General features: G+C 44.6%; 1 protein-coding gene across 3 annotated transcripts in view; it reads left to right on the top strand.

The window, feature by feature from the left end:
• Positions 1–19,714, top strand: part of RABGAP1 (RAB GTPase activating protein 1) — a 263,850-nt gene that overhangs the window by 170,087 nt on the left and 74,049 nt on the right. For all 3 annotated transcript variants that reach the window (XM_073590685.1, XM_073590687.1, XM_073590686.1), the window contains exons 17-19: positions 3,093–3,236; positions 14,463–14,504; positions 14,648–14,776. In XM_073590685.1, the coding sequence (XP_073446786.1) occupies positions 3,093–3,236; positions 14,463–14,504; positions 14,648–14,776 (315 nt within the window). The remainder of the gene's footprint in view (positions 1–3,092; positions 3,237–14,462; positions 14,505–14,647; positions 14,777–19,714) is intronic.

Here is a 19,714-nt window from a genome sequence, read left to right on the forward strand (position 1 = left end):
CAAATCGCTCCAGCACAACGGAGTCATTGTTCCAGTGCCGGAACACGGAAAAAAAAGAAAATCAGGGGTTCTATTCCAACCTGTTTGCGGTTCCCAAAAAAGACGGGTCTGTCAGGACTGTTTTGGGCCTGGAGCTTCTGAACAAATTCATCAGGATCAGACATTTCTGGATGGAATCTCTCCGGTCAGTCATATCGGCCATGGAGCAGGGAGAATACTTGGCCTTAATAGGTATCCAGGACGCATATCTGCATATTCCCATGTTTCCTCCTCATCAGAGGTTTCTACGCTTCGCCATCAGCGATCTACATTTTGAGTTCGTAGCACTACCCTTCGGGCTAGCCACGGCCCCAGAGTGTTCACAAAGGTTATGGCAGTCGTCATGGCCATACTGCATTCTCGAGGCATAGTCGTCTTGCCTTATCTGGAGGACCTCTTTATTAAAGGCCCTGCAATACGGGCATGTGAGGAAAATGTCAACATCACGCTAGATACTCTTGCCCCCTTAGGGTGGTTGGTCAATGCGAAGAAGTCATCCCTTGTGCCAGCTCAAAGGATCTCCTTCCTAGGAATGATTCTCGACACTCGCCGAGGGTTGGTAATTCTCCCTCGGGAAAAGGTGCGAGCACTCCGGCAGGGAGTCCGGACACTTCGGCAACCAGTCCCTCATACCATCCAATCCGGGATGAGGAGTCTAGGGAAAATGGTGGCAGCAATGGAAGCGGTACCGTTCGCCCAGTTCCATCTTCGCCCCCTGCAGCACGCCCTTTTGTCAGCTTGGGACAAGAATCCCTTCACGCTCGATCGGCAGTGCCGACTGTCTTTTCAAGTCAGGCAGTCGCTCGGATGGTGGTTAACCAGTTCCTCTCTGACCCAGGGGAAACCTTTCCCCCCAGACCATTGGGGTGATGACAACCGACGCCAGTCTCCTCGACTGGGGAGCGGTGTTTCGCCACCACACGACCCAAGGACGGTGGTCGCCACAGGAGGCACGCCTCCCGATCAACTTATTGAAGATACGAGCAATTCGGCTGGCTCTGCAAAAGGTTTCATCACTTTCTTGCAGGCCGCCCCGTCTGGATTCGGTCGGACAACGCCACGGCGGTGGCTTACATAAATCACCTAGGGGGCACCTGCAGCAGAGCAACCATGCGCGAGGTGGGGCACGTTCTGCAGGGGGCCGAAGCTAACCACTCGGTGTTTTCGGCTGTCCACATTCCGGGCGTGGAAATTTGGGCGGCAGACTTTCTCAGCCGGCAGGGTCTTGCGCACGGAGAGTGGTCTCTACATCCCGAAGTCTTCTGGCAGATTTGTCAGCTGTGGGAAACTCCGGATGTGGACCTGATGGCGTCCAGAATGAGCGCCAAGGTGCCCACATATGTCGCTCGGGCCATGGACCCACAGGCAATCGCTGTGGATGCGTTGGTTCTGCCATGGAACCAGTTTCGCCTCCCATATCTATTTTCCCCGCTGCACTGTGTTTGACGGCATGGCCGTTGAATCTTGGATTCTAACGGGTTCGGGAGCAAGGTGGTCGCTACAATGATTAGCGCCCGGAAGCCTGCTTCAGCACGAATTGACCACCACACCTGGAAGATGTTCTTTGCTTGGTGTCGAGGCCGCGGTGTCTCTCCGCTGAGATTCTCGATCCCCAAAATCTTGACCTTTCTCCGTCAGACCTAGACTCGGGCTTAGCCCCAAGTTCGCTCAGGAGACAAATGTCGGCCTTATCCGTTCTGTTCCAGCGCAGAATTGCTACTAATCTGCAGGTGAAGACCTTCATCCAGGGAGTCTCCCACTTGGTTCCTCCCTATAAGGCGCCTATGGACGCCTGGTACCTTAACCTGGTCCTAAGTGTTCTGCAGGAAGCTCCATTTGAACCGCTTCAGGATATCTCTTTGAGGTACTTTCCTGGAAAGTGGTGTTCCTAGTGGCCATCACTTCTATCAGGAGGGTTTCAGAGCTGGCGGCCCTATCCTGCTGAGCTCTGTTCCTCACTTTCCATAAGGATAAGGTGGTGCTCAGACCAGCCCCTCCTTTTCTGCCGAAAGTCATGTCCTCTTTTCACATTAATGAAGAGGTTGTCTTGCCTTCATTTTGTCCACCACCGGTGCACCGTGTGGAAAAGGCTCTTCACACGTTAGACCTGTTAAGAGCCCTCCGGAGGTACGTGTCGAGGACTGCACCCTTTCATCAGACAGACACGCTGTTCGTGCTCCCCGATGGGGCGCAGGAAGGGACTCGCTGTCTCAAAATCGACCATAGCCAGATGGATTCGTTTGACTATTCAGGAGTCCTACCGCATTAGAGGCACGTCGATTGCAGCAGGGATCAGAGCGCACTCTACTCGGGCAGTGGGCGCCTTTTGGGCGCTTCGGCACCAGGCTTCGATGGAGCAGGTTTGCAAGGCAGCAACCTGGTCCAGCCTGCACACATTTGCCAAACATTATAATATCCATACTCAGGCCTCAGCGGATGCGAGCCTGGGTAGAAAGATTCTCCAAGCAGCGGTGACGCACCTTCACACAAGAGGTGCATGTAGCTTGGATCGGTGAGTCAATCTCCCACCCAGGGACTGCTTTAGGACGTCCCACAGTATCTGTGTCCCCCATTGAGGCGAAGGAGAAACATGGATTTTTGTGATAACTCACCGTAAAATCCTTTTTTCCGAGACGCTCATTGGGGGACACAGCACCCACCCTATTAGCCAGTTGGCTTTTGTTTTGTTTAATTAATATACATTTACTTATTTGATATAAGGGTGGTGGTGTTATTTGGACATGTTGTACCTGTATTAAGGCTGATTTTGTTGTCCTCCTACTGCTTTGGCACCAAACTGATTTCCGCCCGCAATAGGGGCGAGGGTGTATACTGCGGAGGAGGAGCTAACCTCTTTTTTTCACTTAGTGTCAGCCTCCTAGCGGCAGAAGCATACACCCACAGTATTTGTGTCCTCCAATGAGCGTCTCGGAAAAAAGGATTTTACGGTGAGTTATCACAAAAATCCATATTTTTCCTACATTATTCCTGTAGTACCAGTGTGAAAACCTTCACTCTTCAATAATTTTTTATTTATTTTTTTTGTCCGTCAGGAATACATTGCAGACCTCTACACCCACTTCCTGGAGATCAGCCTTGAGGCTCACATGTACGCTTCCCAATGGTTTCTGACCCTCTTTACAGCCAAGTTCCCGCTCTACATGGTCTTCCACATCATCGACTTGCTCTTGTGCGAGGTTTGTACAATATGCCATACTGCTGAATACACCGCTAATGGAATAAATTTAGGATATGTATATTTTGGTTAGATCTTTCTTCACGGACCCAAAGTCCTGATCTGTGAGCCTGCACTGCCCCCTGCTGGTGGAATGATTTATAGCCTTTCTCCCAAGTCCCATCTTTGGCCACATTGCAATAACCATCCAGTATCATACACTATGTTTTGACACCCAGTAGCAAGTTCTCTAGAATCTTACAAAAAAAAGTCTGCAGATTTTCCAAATGTTTAAGTTTTTCTTTAGTTCCCCCGTGTGTGGGGAATCGGAATTAAGCATCTAAGCAAAAAAAAAAAAAAAAAAAAGCCCACCAAAGCCTCATTCAGATTTCCATTTATCAGCCCGGTTTCCATCAGTGCACTGGATCTGATCTTCATCTATTTCTGGTCAGTTTGCCCATTTTTATAACCAGTGCGGTATCCATTATTATATGAAAGGTAGCACATACATTTTTAAATCTTCATTTTCACATTACATAGTAAAAAGAAAAAAAAAAGACCGCTCATGGATTGCACATAAATGGCGCTTGCGTGCTCTCCATTTTTCGTTATGGGCCATTTGTTTTGAGTGGGGGACTTTGCTCAAAGACAGACAAGTCTTGCGTTTTTTTTGTTTTTTTTGTTTTTCTTCTTTGCAGTCATTCAGTCCACAAAAATTCTTGGACAGGTGAGCAGACACTTCAACACTGAAATTGCATCATCAGGAAGGAAAAGTCAATTACGCAAAGGATTATGGAAATCACTTGATGGATAGACACATCAAGTGATGATTAAAATGAAAACATTTACAAAGCATCTGGATTTATTCAGTATAGAGTATGAGCACCACGTGCAGGAATCCCTGAATTTAGATGTCTTGTCTCCTATCAATGGTTGTCTGAGGAAGGTTCTGCAACTGAATGCACTTGGGCAAATCATCAAGATCCGCTGCTGGCAGATTCTCTTGAAATTACTGACTAATGACGTCCCAGATGTGCTCGATGGGAGACAAGTCTGGTTAGGCTGCAGGTTATGGTACCATGTTTAGGCTGCTCACAGTAGTACGAGCAACTTGCAGCCTGGCGTTGTTTAAAAGCGTCATCTGAGACCTTTTAGAGAAATGGTTTCAAGACCAAACCAATGTAGAATTAAGACTAATCATATGCAGATCAGTAACGTGTCTAGCCATCTTGTGATTTCCATTATTCCATGACTTTTCCTTTCTGGTGTTGCAATTTCATGATGATGAGTGTGTATAGTGTTATAGAACATGCATAGAACACTAATGTGAATAAGGACTTCTCATTGACGCCTGAGTGTCATATTTACGTTTTTAATGGTTCTACATGTATAAATACTTTACCATCTACACACTTACATGATATTCCATTGGGTTTTTTTTAGTGTGGGTGGGAAACTGCAAATGTTTATTATTTCAATTATAAAAAGCGTTATATTTTTACATTGCACTTAGGAATATTTTAATTTGTTACACTTAATACATTACAACATGCATTCTTTGGCACTTTCCAGGCCCTTGAGAAAAGGATCTGTGAACTTTTTCAAAAAAATGCCATGGCTAGAGCATGCTGCATTTAGAAAGAAAGAAAAATGGCAATTAACCCAAAACACCACCACCAAATTGCCACAAACAGAAAGACATTGTGTGCAGTGTGCTTTTTATTTCACTATACTCTTTAAATGGGTTTTCTGGCTTTGGAAAATCTCTTTCACCAACCTGATGTATTTAAGAAATTGAGCTTTGCTCACTCTTCCCAGGTCCAGCTCTGATTCTCCACTTCTGCTTCTGGTGTCTGTTCTTATCTGCTACGCTGACGTTAAGATGGACGGCTCAGCAGGCAATAAATAAGCTCAATGGCTTGCATGAGCTCACTGATCGGCTTTGGATGTAATAACATTGCAGACAATAACAGACATCAGGAGCAGAAGCAGGTATTCCCCTCTGGACACAGCTACTCCCAAAAAATTAAAGAGGCACTCATGCTTCTGATATTTATAATATATTCACAGAATATCCCTTAAATAGCTATCCCTTAAATAGCTAGATTTCTGACCTGCATCTGTTTCAAGAACAGATGTCCGAAGTGTGACAACTCTGTTGTTGGAATACACGGGGCCAGGACTCCTTTCCTGTCCCTAACGCTAGGTGCACCTAGCTATCCCTGCTCCCCAGATTACTTCTGGTGGTGAAGATGCCAGGGCCACCTACCTTGCTGATCGTGTATGAGTATACAAAAACCACACTAGCAAGGGAGGATGTAAAGGGAAAATACCAATCATACAAATATGCACTCACAGACAACAAAGGGTAACACTAGGGACAAAAGGAAGGTAAACCAAATAGGAGAGGATGAGGATTTTAAAACAGCAGAAACACCAAGCAACAGTCACAAATCAACACTCCAAACGCCTGTACTAACAACAGACTCATCCACTACACACCAGGCAGTACCAGTACACGACTAACACTGGCAATCCAGATTACTAGTGGTGGGAATATATAGGAGAGGGGAGTGACCAATACTGAACACCTGAGATCCTCCAAGCAATTGCTAACAGAAACCTGCACGGTTTAATGTGAAGGTGAAGTGCTTCTAATCGATGCAGGAGTACGGTCTTCTGGCCACTCTGTCACGGGAAACCCGTCACAAGAAGTCCCAGATAAACTATTTTCTTTTACTGATTTTTTCATTCGCACTAATTGTCAAGATAGTTGGACGTGAGTGTGCCATAAGGATATATGTGTAAAGTAGACCTTTTTAAAGGGAATCTACCATCCTAAGCCATCTACATGACCATGTAGGTCATAGGAACCAGAATGCAATGATACAGTGGGTACAGAAAGTATTCAGACCCCTATAACTTTTTTCACTTTGTTTCATTGCAGCCATTTGGTAAATTGAAAAAAGTTCATTTTTTTCTCTCATTAACCCCTTCACCCCCAAGGGTGGTTTGCACGTTCATGACCGGGCCAATTTTTACAATTCTGACCACTGTACCTTTATGAGGTCATAACTCTGGAACGCTTCCATGGATCCCGGTGATTCTGACATTGTTTTCTCGTGACATATTGTACTTCATGTTAGTGGTAAAATTTCATTCAAATAACTTGCGTTTATTTGTGAGAAAAACGGAAATTTGGCGAAAATTTTGAACATTTCGCAATTTTCCAACTTTGAATTTTTTTGCCCTTAAATCACAGAGATACGGCACACAAAAAACTTGATAACTAACATTTCCTACATGTTTACTTTACATCAGCACAATTTTGGAACCAAAATTTTTTTTTGTTAGCAAGTTATAAGGGTTAAAAGTTGACCAGCGATTTCTCATTTTTACAACACCATTTTATTTTTAGGACCACATCACATTTGAAGCCACTTTGAGGGATCTATATGATAGAAAATACCCAAAAGTGACACCATTCTAAAAACTGCACCCCTTAAGGTGCTCAAAACCACATTCAAAAAGTTTATTAACCCTTTAGGTGCGTCACAGGAATTTTTTTGAATATTTAAAAAAAAAAATGAACATCTAACTTTTTTTCACAAAAAAAATACTTCAGGTTCAATTTTTTTTATTTTACCAAGGGTAACAGGAGAAATTGGACTGCAAAAGTTATTGTGCAATTTGTCCTGAGTACGCTGATACCTGATATGTGGGGCGGGAACGACTGTTTCGGCGCATGGCAGAGCTCAGAATGGAAGGAGCCCCGTTTGACTTTTTCAATGCAAAATTGGCTGGAATTCAGATCGGACGCCATGTCACATTTGGAGAGTCCCTGATGTACCTAAACAGTGGAAACCCCCTACAAGTGACCCCATTTTGGAAACTAGACCCCCCAAGGAACTTATCTAGATATGTGGTGAGAACTTTGAACCCACAAGGGCTTTACAGAAGTCTATAACGTACAGCGGTACAATTAAAAAATCATATTTTTTCCACAAAAATGATCTTTTCACCCCAATTTTTATTTTCCCAAGGGTAACAGGACCCTAAAAGTTATTGTGCAATTTGTCCTGAGTACGCTGATACCCCACATGTGGGGGTAAACCACTATTTGGGCGCATGGCAGAGCTCGGAAGGGAAGCAGCGCCATTTGACGTTTTTGGCTGGAATTGAGATCGGACACCATGTCGCGATTGGAAAACCCCTGATGTACCAAAATAGTGGAAACCCCCCACAAATGACACCATTTTGGAAACTAGACCCCCTAAGGAACTTATCTAGATGTGTGGCGAGCACTTTGAACCCCCCAGTGCTTCACAGAAGTTTATAACGCCCAGGCGTGAAAATAAAAAATTCGTATTTTTTCCACAAACATGATCTTTCAGTCACCATTTTTTTATTTTCCCAAGGGTAACAGGAGAAATTGGACCCCAAACGTTGTTGTCCAATTTGTGCTGAGTATGCTGATACCCCATATGTGGGAGAAAACTACTGTATGGGCACACGTCGGGGCTCGGAAGGGAAGTAGTGATGTTTTGGAATGCAGACATTGATGGAATGGTCTGCGGGTGTCATGTTGTCTTTGGAGAGCCCCTAATGTACCTAAACAGTGGAAACCCCCCACAAATGACTCCATTTTGAAAACTAGACCCCCTAAGGAACTTATCTAGATGTGAGGTGAGCACTTTGAACCCCCAAGGGCTTCACAGAAGTTTATAATGCCAGGGCATGAAAATAAAAAAATCGTATTTTTTCACAAACATGATCAATTAGTCCCCAATTTTTTTATTTTCCCAAGGATAACAGGAGAAATTGAACCCCAAAAGTTGTTGTCCAATTTGTCCTGAGTACGCTGACGCTCCATATGTGGGAGAAAACTACTGTATGGACACACGTCGGGGCTCGGAAGGGAAGTAGTGACGTTTTGGAATGCAGACTTTGATGGAATGGTCTGCGGGTGTCACGTGCGTTTGGAGAGCCCCTGATGTACCTAAACTATTGAAACTCCCCACAAGTGCCCCCATTTTGGACACTAGACCCCCCACGGAACTTATCTAGATGTGTGGTGAGCACTTTGAACCCCCAAGTGCTTCACAGAAGTTTATAACGCTCGGACGTGAAAATAAAAAAATAATTTTTTTCCACAAAAATGATATTTTTGCCCCCAATTTTTTATTTTCCTAAGGGTAACAGGAGAAATTGGACCCCAAAAATTGTTTTGCAATTTGTCCTGAGTAGGCTGATACCCTACATGTGGGGGTAAAACACTGTTTGGGTGCATGGCAGAGCTTGGAAGGGAAGGAGCACCATTTGACTTTTTCAACTCAGAATTGGCTGGAATTGAGATCAGACGCCATGTTGCATTTGGAGAGCACCTGATGTGCCCAAACGGTGGAAACCCCCCAATTATAACTCCAACCCTAACCCCAACACACCCCTAACCCTAATCTCAGCCCTAACCCTAGCCCTAGCCCTAACCCTAGCCCTAGCCCTAACCCTAGCCCTAACCCTAACCCTAGCCCTAATGGAAAAATGGAAATAAATACATTTTTTTTATTTTATTATTTTTCCCTAACTAAGGGGGTGATAGCGGGGGGTTTGATTTACTATTTATGGCGGTTTTTGTGTTTGGCAGCTGTCGCACGCTAAAAGACGCTTTTTAATCGTAAAAATAGTTTTTGCATCACCACATATTGAGAGCTATAATTTTTCTGTATTTTGACCCACCGAGTCATGTGAGGTCTTATTTTTTGCGGGACGTGTTGACGTTTTTATTGGTACCATTTTCGGGCACGTGACATTTTTTGATCGCTTTTTATTCCGATTTTTGGGACGCAGAATGAACAAAAACCAGCATTTCATGAATTTCTTTTGGGGGAGTGCGTTTACACCGTTCCGCGTGCGATAAAATTGATAAAGCGGTTTTATTCTTCGGGTCAGTACGGTTACAGCGATATCTTATTTAGGTCGTTATTTTATGTTTTGACGGTTTTATGCAATGAAAACTATTTTATATAAAAAATAATTATTTTTACATTGCTTTATTCTGCAAGCTATAACTTTTTTATTTTTTCGCTGATGATGCTGTGTGGCGGCTCGTTTTTTGTGGGACAAGATGAAGTTTTCAGCGGTACCATGGATATTTATATGCGTCTTTTTGATCGCGCGTTATTACACTTTTTGTTTGGCGGTATGATAATAAATCATTATTTTTTGCTTCGTTTTTTATTTTTATTTTTTAAGGGGTTCCCTAAAGGGGTTAACTAATGGGACAGTTTTATAGGGCGGGTCGTTACGGACGCAGCGATGCCTAATATGTGTGCTTTTATTGTTTTGTTTTTTTTATTTCCAAAAAATGGATTTATTTGGGGGAATATTTTTTTTTTTTTTTTTCTAATTTATTTGGCGATTTTTTTTTTTTTTTTTTTTTTTTCTTTTTTTTTATTATTTTAACACTTTTTTTAATTTTTTTTTTAACTTTATTAAATAGTCCCAGGTGGGACATCACTGTCCTGTGACAGATCGCTGATCTGTCACATCACAGATCACTGTGACAGATCAGCGATCTGTCACAGGCAGTGCCGAAGGCTTCCTCATGCCTGCGCTTTGCAGGCACTGAGGAAGCCAGCTTCCTGCAGTCCCCCGAAGGCCCCCGTCGCCATCTTGGATTCGGGGGCCTGCAGGAAAGGAGCGCCCCACAGCAGCGCTGCACATTGCGCTGCCGTGGGGGGCTCAGGGAAGCACGGAGGGACCCCCCTCCCTGCCGATGCTTCCCTTTAACCCCCGGTACACTGCGATCATGTTTGATCGCGGTGTGCAAGGGGTTAACGTGTCGGGGGCGGTCCGTGACCGCCCCTGACACATTGTGCCGGGTGTCAGCTGTGATAATCAGCTGACACCCGGCCGCGATCAGCGGCGCTCACCACGTGGGCGCCGCTGATCGCGGTAGACGTACTATCCCGTCCATGGGCATAGGGGCCCGGGTCCCATGGACGGGATAGTACGTCTGATGTCAGGAAGGGGTTAATGTACACTCTGCACCCCATCTTGACTGAAAAAAGCTGAAATGTAGACATTTTTGCAAATTTATTAAAAGAAAAACTGAAATCTCACATGGTCATAAGTATTCAGACCCTTTGCTCAGTATTGAGCAGAAGCACCCTTTTTAGTTAGTACAGCCATGAGTCTTCTTGGGAATGATGCAACAAGTTTTTCTCCCCTGAATTTGGGTATCATCTGCCATTCTTCCTTCCAGATCTTCTCCAGTTCCGTCAGGTTGGATGGTGAACGTTGGTGGACAGCCATTTTCAGGTCTCTCCAGAGATACTCAATTGGATTTAGGTCATTGCTCTGGCTGGACCAGTCAAGAATGGTCACAGAGTTGTTCTGAAGCAACTCCTTTGTTATTTTATCTGTGTGCTTAGGGTTATTGTCTTGTTGGAAGGTGAACCTTCAGCCAAGTCTGAGGTCCAGAGTACTCTGGAAGAGGTTTTCATCCAGGATATCTCTGTACTTGGCCGCATTCATGTTTCCTTCAATGGAAACCATTTGTCCTCTCCCTGCAGCTGAAAAACACCTCCATAGCATGATGCTGCCATCACTGTTGGGATTGTATTGGGCAGGTGATGAGCAGTGCCTGCTTTTCGCCACACATACCGCTTAGAATTATCACCAAAAAATTCTATCTTTGTCTCATCAGACCAGAGAATCTAATTCTCATAGTTTGGGAGTCCTTCATGTGTTTTTTTAGTAAATTCTATGCAGGCTTTCATATCTCTGGCACTAAGGAGAGACTTCAGTCGGGCCACTCTGCCATAAAGGCCCGACTGGTGGAGGGCTGCAGTGATAGTTGACTTTGTGGAACTTTCTCCCATCTATCTCCCTACTGCATCTGTGGAGCTCAGCCACAGTGACCTTGGGGTTCTTCTTTACCTCTCTCACCAAGGCTCTTCCATGATTGCTCAGTTTGGCTGGACGGCCAGGTCAAGTAAGACTTCTGGTGGTTCCAAACTTCTTCCATTTAAGGATTATGGAGGCCACTGTGGTCTTAGGAACATTGAGTACTGCAGAAATTCTTTTGTAAGCTTGGCCAGATCTGTGCCTTGCCACAATTTTGACTCTGAGCTCCTTGGCCAGTTCCTTTGACCTCATGATTCTCATTTGGTCTGGCATGCACTGTGAGCTCTGAGGACTTATATAGACAGGTGTGTGCCTTTACAAATCACGTCCTATCAGTTTAATTAAACACAGCTGAACTCCAATGAAGGAGTAGAACCATCTCAAGGAAGATCACAAGGAAATGGACAGCATGTGACTTAAATATGAGTGTCTGAGCAAAGGGTCTGAATACTTATGACCATATGATATTTCAGTTTTTCGTTTTTAATAAATTTGCAAAAATTTCTACATTTCTGTTTTTTTTCAGTCAAGATTGGGTGCAGAGTGTACATTAATGAGAAAAAAATAAACTTTTTGGAATTTACCAAATGGCTGCAATGAAACAGAGAAAAATTTAAAGGGGTCTGAATACTTTCCGGTACCCACTATACCTTAATATCTGCCATATAATGTCTAACAATGCCAGAAAAAGGGGAATTACTGGTGAGACTTGTAATGACTGACAGTCTGCGCGCCTGATCTATGTTTCACACTGGGAACACTTCCTTTCATTTACTATAAGCTCTGGAGGCAGATTCTCGGGGAGATATATAGTCGACCCGGTTCAGTTAAAGCAAACTTGTCACTAGGTTTGGCCGATATGAGATTTTGCCATCACCTTTCAGGGCTGATGTACAGCATTTTATAATGTGTATCTGAACCCAACCCAATCTGCAAGACAAGAAAAGTAGCTTTTATTATACGCACCTGCACCCGTATCTCATATCGGCCAAATTTGGTGACAGGTTCTCTTGAATAGCTTATTAACATATTAAGAGAAGCGTGAATTTCTATGGAATAAGACCTTGGTTCACAGATATCATGGTATCTTATCATTCAGCTTCCCAAGAGCTACATGCCCATATGGGCATGTAGGAGGAGGGTTGATCCTAATGGAAGATTCGCTTTAACTGATTCCATTTCACAGCGGGTGAAATAAGCAATGAACATGTCAACAATTTTCTAAGTAAATCTATTTCTACTTGTGCCATTGACATGAAATTCTCATCAGGTGTCAGTAACAACCCATCCAATCCACACAGGCAAAGAAATGAAAACACATGTCCATAAATTAAGTTATGTGTAATAATGAGAAATGACACAGGGAAGAAGTATCGGACACACTTTCTATAATGTATTTAATGCTTCATGCAAAAACCTTTGTTGGTGGTGAAGCTTCAAAACGCCTCTTGTTTGGAGAAACTAGTCGCAGACGATGCTTAAGTGAGATTTTGGTCCATTCTTCCACACAAATACTCTTCACATCCTGAAGGTCCCTTGGGCACCTTCCCTGAATTATGAGCTTTACTTTCTTCCATACATTTTCTATTGGATTGAGGCCAGGTGATTGGCTCCGCCATTCTAGCAGTTTTATTTTCTTTCTCTGAAACCAATTGAGAGTTTCCTTGGCTGTGTGTTTGGGATCATGGTCTTACTGAAATGTCCACCCTCATTTCATCTTCATTATCCTGGTAGATAGCGTTAGATTTTTATCTAGGTACGTTTGTTGATTCATCCATCCTTCAATCATATGAAGTTTGTCAGTGCAGTATGCTGAAAAACAGCCCCACACCATGATGATTCCACCTCCAAACTTCACTATTGGTATGGTGTTTTGTGGGTGATATGCAGTGCCTTTTGGCCTCCAAACATGGGGTGTATTATGGCATCCAAATAGTTCAATTTTGGTTTTATGTGACCTGACTCTATTCTCCCAGTATTTCACAGGTTTGTCTAAATGTTGAGCAAACTGTAAACACACTTGAACATTCTTTTTGTTGTATCAATGGAGTCTTGTGTGGTGAGTGTGTGCACATGCCATGCAGGTTGAGTGCATTACTTAATTTTCTTTGAATTGGCAGGAACAGAAAGACTTTGAAACAATTTTAGCTCTCCACGGGTGGTCCTTAGCTCTTGGACGACGCTACTGATAATTCCTTTCACTCCTTTGTCTGAGATCCTACAGGAAGCACCTGGTCGTGGCCGGTTTATGGTGAAATTATGTTCTTTCTACTAATGGATTATGGTCCTAACAGTGCTCACTGGAACCTTCAGTAGTTTAGAAATTTTTCTGTAACCAATGCAATCAGTATGTTTTGCAACAATAAGGTTGCAAAGGTCTTGAGGCAGCTCACTGGTTTTACACATCAGATGTTTCTGGTGTTACACCTTGGTAATGATATTCCTTTTTAAAGGCTATCAGATGAACCAATTGATATTATTTTTCACTAAGGGTACCGTTACACTTAGCGACGCACCAGCGATCCCGACTGATACGACCTAGTAAAGATCGCTGGTGCGTCGCTAGTAAACTGTCAAACAGTCAGATTTACCCAACGCCGTAGCAACGATCCAGCGATCCGTATAACGACCTCGGCGGTCATTGGGACCTTGTCAAACAGCAGCGATTCTGACGACTCCCGCCTTCGTCCATGATTTCTGAGTCGCTAACGAGGTCACTCGTCGGTGTCAAACACAGCAATGTGCGCTGGCCAGCGGGACACCAGCGATCAAAAAATGGCCCAGGACATTCCAGCACGATCAGCGACATCGCAGCGGGGGCCTGGTCGCTGCTAAGTGTCACACGTAACGAGATCGCTGATGAGGTCGCTGTTGCGTCACAAAATCGGTGACGCTTCAGCGATCTCTCTATGTGAGACCAGGCCTTAAGTGGCAGGATTGCTTTCTAATTACTGATGGATTTCAGCTGGTGTCGTAACGTTCCATGGCTTTTTGCACCTTTCTTCAAGTGTTCAAAATATTTTACCTATGTTATTTCTCATTATTACACATGACTTTATTTCATAGCCTTCTATGGTTTGATTTCTTTGCCTGTGTGTATTGGACAGGTTGTTACCAACAGCTGGTGAGAATTTTTCATGTCATTAGCACCTTTTAGAAATAGATTTACTGAGAAAATTGGTAACGCGTTCAATACTTTCACCCACTGAATGAAATACAGAAAGGGGTCTCCTATTCTCCTGATAGATGGGAACCCAGTAATACCATAAATATCTAAGATGTAAAATCTCCTTAACAGTACTGTGCTCTTAATAATTCACAATTTCTATTTGCTCCGCAGGGTATAAGTGTCATTTTTAATGTTGCACTGGGACTATTAAAGGTATGTGTTTCTTAAGTCACGCCTGATCTATTCTAGATTATTATACATGGAAAGTAAATCCTAACCTGATTTGATTTGGACTTGAACATAATTTATTTTTATTTTGTTACTGATACATCACCCATCCATCCAATTCCTCCTAGACCTCTAAGGATGACCTGCTCCTCACAGATTTTGAGGGTGCGCTAAAATTCTTCCGTGTTCAGCTTCCAAAGAGATATCGCTCCGAGGACAATGCTAAAAAGTTGATGGAACTGGCCTGCAGCCTAAAGGTAAATTAATAACGGTCTGATAGATGATGCTATTCAGCTCATGTTTGAACCAAATGTAAAGGTAAAATCACGATAAAAAATACGACGACAATATCTACCTCCTGGAAACTCTGAGGGCAAAGATATTTTGTATGGTTGGGGACCTCATAAAATTCTTAAGGGCCAAGCACATTCTTATTGCTGGCTGTTTTACAATCGATTTGATGTTTCTCTCACTGCTGGGTAAATCCTCTTGTGATTATGAATTCCCCATTGTAGGATATATTAGCGTTTAAGCTATTTGATATGACAGGCTGCTGACGAAGCACAAATTGCCACACGCAAAACCGCCAGATATCTAGATTTACGCACTTTCACCACACTCAGCTAATGCTCTAAATCTCTCTTGATTTTCTTCTTTCCTGCACATTACTGATCACACAGATCTTTTCTACTTTTTCTATGATGTCTTAGGTAGCTTTAGGGTTCATTTTTTTTGCATGAATAAGTTAATATAAGATATTTCCGGTAGTGCATGATCAAGACCGCAAACCCATCTGTTAATCCTTAATAACACAATATCCCAGATACTTCCACTGTTCCAGATTACTGCATAGTCTTATTATGACATCAGGGGGAGTTCATTGTGAGAATCAGAAAATGCTGTAAATACGGCGAGGCCTTGCTACAGCGATAGCGTATTTAATGTTAACAAGTAGCTGTGGCGTATACTTGTAACCAATTACCTTCATGGGCATCAGAGGTCATACTATTACATCTCACAAAATGCGCTTAATATTTCTAAATGCTGCTGTAATGGATATTTAATTTAATAGGTTGCGATGAGCTTTAATTGATTGTGTAGGAAGAAAACACTAGAAATTGATGAAAAAAAAAATGCAGCGCTCAGTGACACAAAGAAATGTCTCTGCACCTTTCTTACCATTTATGTATTATATACTTTTTTTACATGGAAATGGTGAAATGAAAGGGGTCGTCCACTGCTACTATTTAAATGCCTGAGTAAAATAAGAAAATTTATACTCTCCTCCCGCCAGCTAATCAGCGGTCGCTATGGTTCTGCAGTTCTCGCACTTCCTTCGGACATCCTTCTGAGGTGTGAGCAGGTTGTGCTGGGCTGCAGCGCTCATGTAACAGAACCATGTCAAACGAGTGCAAGAAGACATTGCCGTAATGGTGATTGTGCGGGGAGTGCAAGCTTTTCTTATTGTACGCCCAGGGTTGGCGGGGTCTCTTGGCGTAGAGGGAACGTGCGCTACGTCAGTCACTTTGTATCGGCCCTATTGTCCCCAATTCGTCAAAGCTTTTATGGCAGAATTCTGGCATAAAAGCTTTGAGGAATGACAAAATATTCGTATAACGAGTTGTTAAAAAAAATTAGCAATTTTTGGTGTTTTCACGCCATTTTACCCAGCTCCAACAAGTAGTTGGGTCGTGGCTACCCTAAAAAAGAAAAAGAAAAACACCTTGATCGGAGTTAAACTATAAGCTTATTGTTCATCTCTCACTACCATGCAAGTTCTGGGGGAGTTTCTAGAGTTTCTTAAATTGGATAGAAGAATATGAAAGGAGCTAAACATGGCTCCTTAAGTGCTCATGGGTGTAAATAAACTTGATGTTTTGTTCACTGTCCTATTACAAATTCTCACTGCTGCTAAAGGCAATTATTGCTGCTTTAATTGACAAGAATGTGTGCAGCAAAGTATATGATTCAGTATTGATCCTGCCTGTTGTTATTTTGATAACAATCACCGTTTTTTCCATGGTACATGACGGCACCACGAGAGAGGGGATCCGCCCTACGAGGACAGGAAACCTTCAAGATAAAAGGGGCGGCTCCTCTCTCCGCATCAGTTGGTTTCCTGTCCTCGACGGGGAACCCTCAAGATGAAAGCCTCTTTGAAGATTCCGAAGAAGAGGATGCCTGGACCTGGGTCGGGTGATTAATGGCAGGCATGGGTTTGCTACACCCGACACCAGGTACCGGTAGTCGCCTCGGGGGCCATATATGCCTATGTCCCCCCTGAGCGAAGGCATGGCCACAGCCGGGCAGATGCCCAGGCGAAGCGGAGTACCTTGGCGGTGGACCCTCCAAGATGGCGGCATACAAAGCAGGTCCATGAAGGCCACTTGTAGTGTTCCCTCCCTGTTGACGTACAGTGGCCATGCAGCCCAGGAGACACTTCGGTGCCCGGGCAGAAGAGCTCCTCGGAGGCCACTGACAGTGACCCTCCCTGTCGAAGCCCAGACACCGGACCCCGCAGCGTACCTGCAGTCATAGATGTGATTCAAGCAGCTGATGTGGGGCTGTTCCAGGTCCATCGGCGGGTAAGGAGTGTCTGGGGGGGCCCCGAAACAGGCAGCGCCCAAGCGCTCACCCGGCCCGGGTTCGTCTGGCCGCATCGGGAGGGGTGCGCGTTGGGAGCGCGCATGATGGCCGACGAACCGGAAGTGGTTGCGCGCGACCCGGAAGTGGAGCGGCGCGCACAGCACCGCGGGGCCTGGGAGAAGCAGGAAGTGTGCACGGTCCGGGGGGGGGGCACGCAGAGGCAGGGGGCGCGCACGCGTCCACATGGCAAGCGGACAGGTGCAAGGCAGGTGACAAAAAAAAAAAAAAAAAAAAAAGGTGCTATTTAGGATCGCCAGGAAAGGCGAGCAGGCGTCACAGCACCAATTTTGAGTGAGGTGACTACTTGCAGCCACAAGCAGCATAATGGAGAGCCTTTCGCCAGAGCATGTGCAACCGCGCCAGGAAGCAAAGGAGAGGAGGTCGTGCTCAGAGGAGAAAGCAAAGACACGCCGCAGCAGGAGTGTGAGCCACTCGGGCAGCGCACGGGCGGATCGTCACCGCAGGAAAGAGGGGTCCATAGTCTCGTTGGGAGACAGTGAAAGGACCAGCCAACCTCCAGATCCGGTACCCGTTCTATGAAGCGTCCGAGTGGTGAGTGAACTTCGAGAAAGTCCAGTAATCTAATGTCTGTTCTCTTTCTCTCTTTCTCCTCTCTTTCCCTCTCCTCCTCCTCTTATATACATTGACGGGGTGGAGTATAGGAGGTCCCTAAGAAATGTAGAGGGAAGTCAAAAAATAAAGAATGTGCTTTATGTAAAAGTCCCGTAGAAGCAGCCTGGAACAAAAAGTTATGCCAGGAGTGCATTAACAAGACCATAGCAGAGGAGACACCCTCATTTTCGGATAGTCTGAGGGCCATAATTCAGACAGAAGTTTCCAAGTCAGTAAGAGCAAACAAACTGTAGATACAGAGAGGAAAACTAGGAGATCAAGCCCCTCAGGGGTCTCTCAACAAGACTCTATAGGGTCAGAGGACGACTCAGATAAGTCACAGTATTCAGGAAGTAGCTCGGACGGGGAAGATACGTTTCCAGTAGAAACTACGGATGAACTCATTAAAGCAGTTAGATCTACCATGGGGCTAGTAGAAGAACGGACAAAAAAGACAGCCCAAGATCTCATGTTCAGCGGACTGCAAAAGAAAAAACGTAAGACCTTCCCTGTTAATGAGCAACTAAAAGCACTCATAAAACGCGAATGGGAAAAGCCAGAAAGGAAGTCCCAGATAACGAATTCCCTGAAGAGGAGATACCCCTTTGAGGAAGAGGCATCCTCATCCTGGGATAGAGCCCCTAAAATTGATGTAGCGATATCAAAGGTCGCCAGAAAATCCTCCCTACCCTTTGAGGACTTAGGGTTTCTAAAAGAGCCGCTGGACCGAAAGGCGGACAATTGCCTTAAAGCAGCCTGGGAAACCTCGGCTGGCGCACTAAGACCCGCCATCGCAGCCACTTGTGTGGCTAGGTCCCTGAAGATATGGATAGACAACTTGGAGGATCAATTAGAACAAGGAGTTCCCAGAGAGACGATTCTGGAAGCATTACCGGCTATTAGAGCGGCGGCAGATTTTCTCGCAGAGGCGTCAGCAGATTCGGCCAGGCTAGCGTCAAAGTCAGCAGCCTTAACCAATGTAGGAAGGCGTGCGGTGTGGCTCAAATGCTGGCCGGGGGACACCCAGGCAAAAATGAAACTTTGCTCTCTACCATGTGAGGGAAATTTCTTATTCGGTCCGGCATTGGATGAAGTGTTGGAAAAAGCGAGTGATACCAAAAAGAATTTTCCGAAACAACCGTTTCAAGCCTTTCGGCGCTCCTTTCAGAGGGGCCGAAAATTTAGAAGGCAACAATTTAAAGATCGTGACAGAAATAATTCTGACAGGCGATACAGAGGAGGGAGAAGCTTCTATTTCAGTAAGCCCCCTAGAGAAGCCAAAAAACCCGCCCAGTGACGGTCCTTCTCAGGTGGGGGGAAGGCTCTCTCACTTCCTCCCAGCCTGGGAAAGGATCTCATCCAGCACCTGGATCCGACAGATAGTAGGGTCAGGTCTGGAGTTAATTCCACCACTGGCCACCACAGAAATTCATTCAAACTCCGGTACAATCATCCCAAGAAAGACAAAAGAGTTTGGAAGAGGAAGTATTATTGCTTATACAAAAACTCGTACTGGAAGAAGTTCCAGAAGAAGAAAAGAAGGAAGGCTTTTACTCCCCCCTATTTCTGATAAAGAAACCAGACGATTCCTGGAGGACGATTGTAAATTTGAAAGGCCTCAACAAGTATCTAGTAGTCCCATCATTCAAGATGGAGACGATAAGATCTACAGTGAAACTCCTTTTCCCTCGGTGTTACATGTCGGTCCTGGATCTCAAGGACGCTTACTATCATGTCCCGATCCGGCAGCGAGACCGCAAATATCTCAGGGTGGCAGTCCAGATAAACTCTCAGTGGCATCATTTTCAGTACAAGGCTCTGCCCTTTGGGGTAGCAACAGCCCCCCGGGTCTTCACGAAGTTAATTGCGGAGGTCACGGCACATCTCAGAGAAAAAGACGCTCTAGTAATACCATATCTGGAAGACTTCTTGATAGT

This window comes from Dendrobates tinctorius, unplaced genomic scaffold (genome assembly GCF_039654945.1).
Source record: "Dendrobates tinctorius isolate UK_male_01 unplaced genomic scaffold, ASM3965494v1 ptg000120l, whole genome shotgun sequence".
NCBI lineage: Eukaryota > Metazoa > Chordata > Amphibia > Anura > Dendrobatidae > Dendrobates > Dendrobates tinctorius.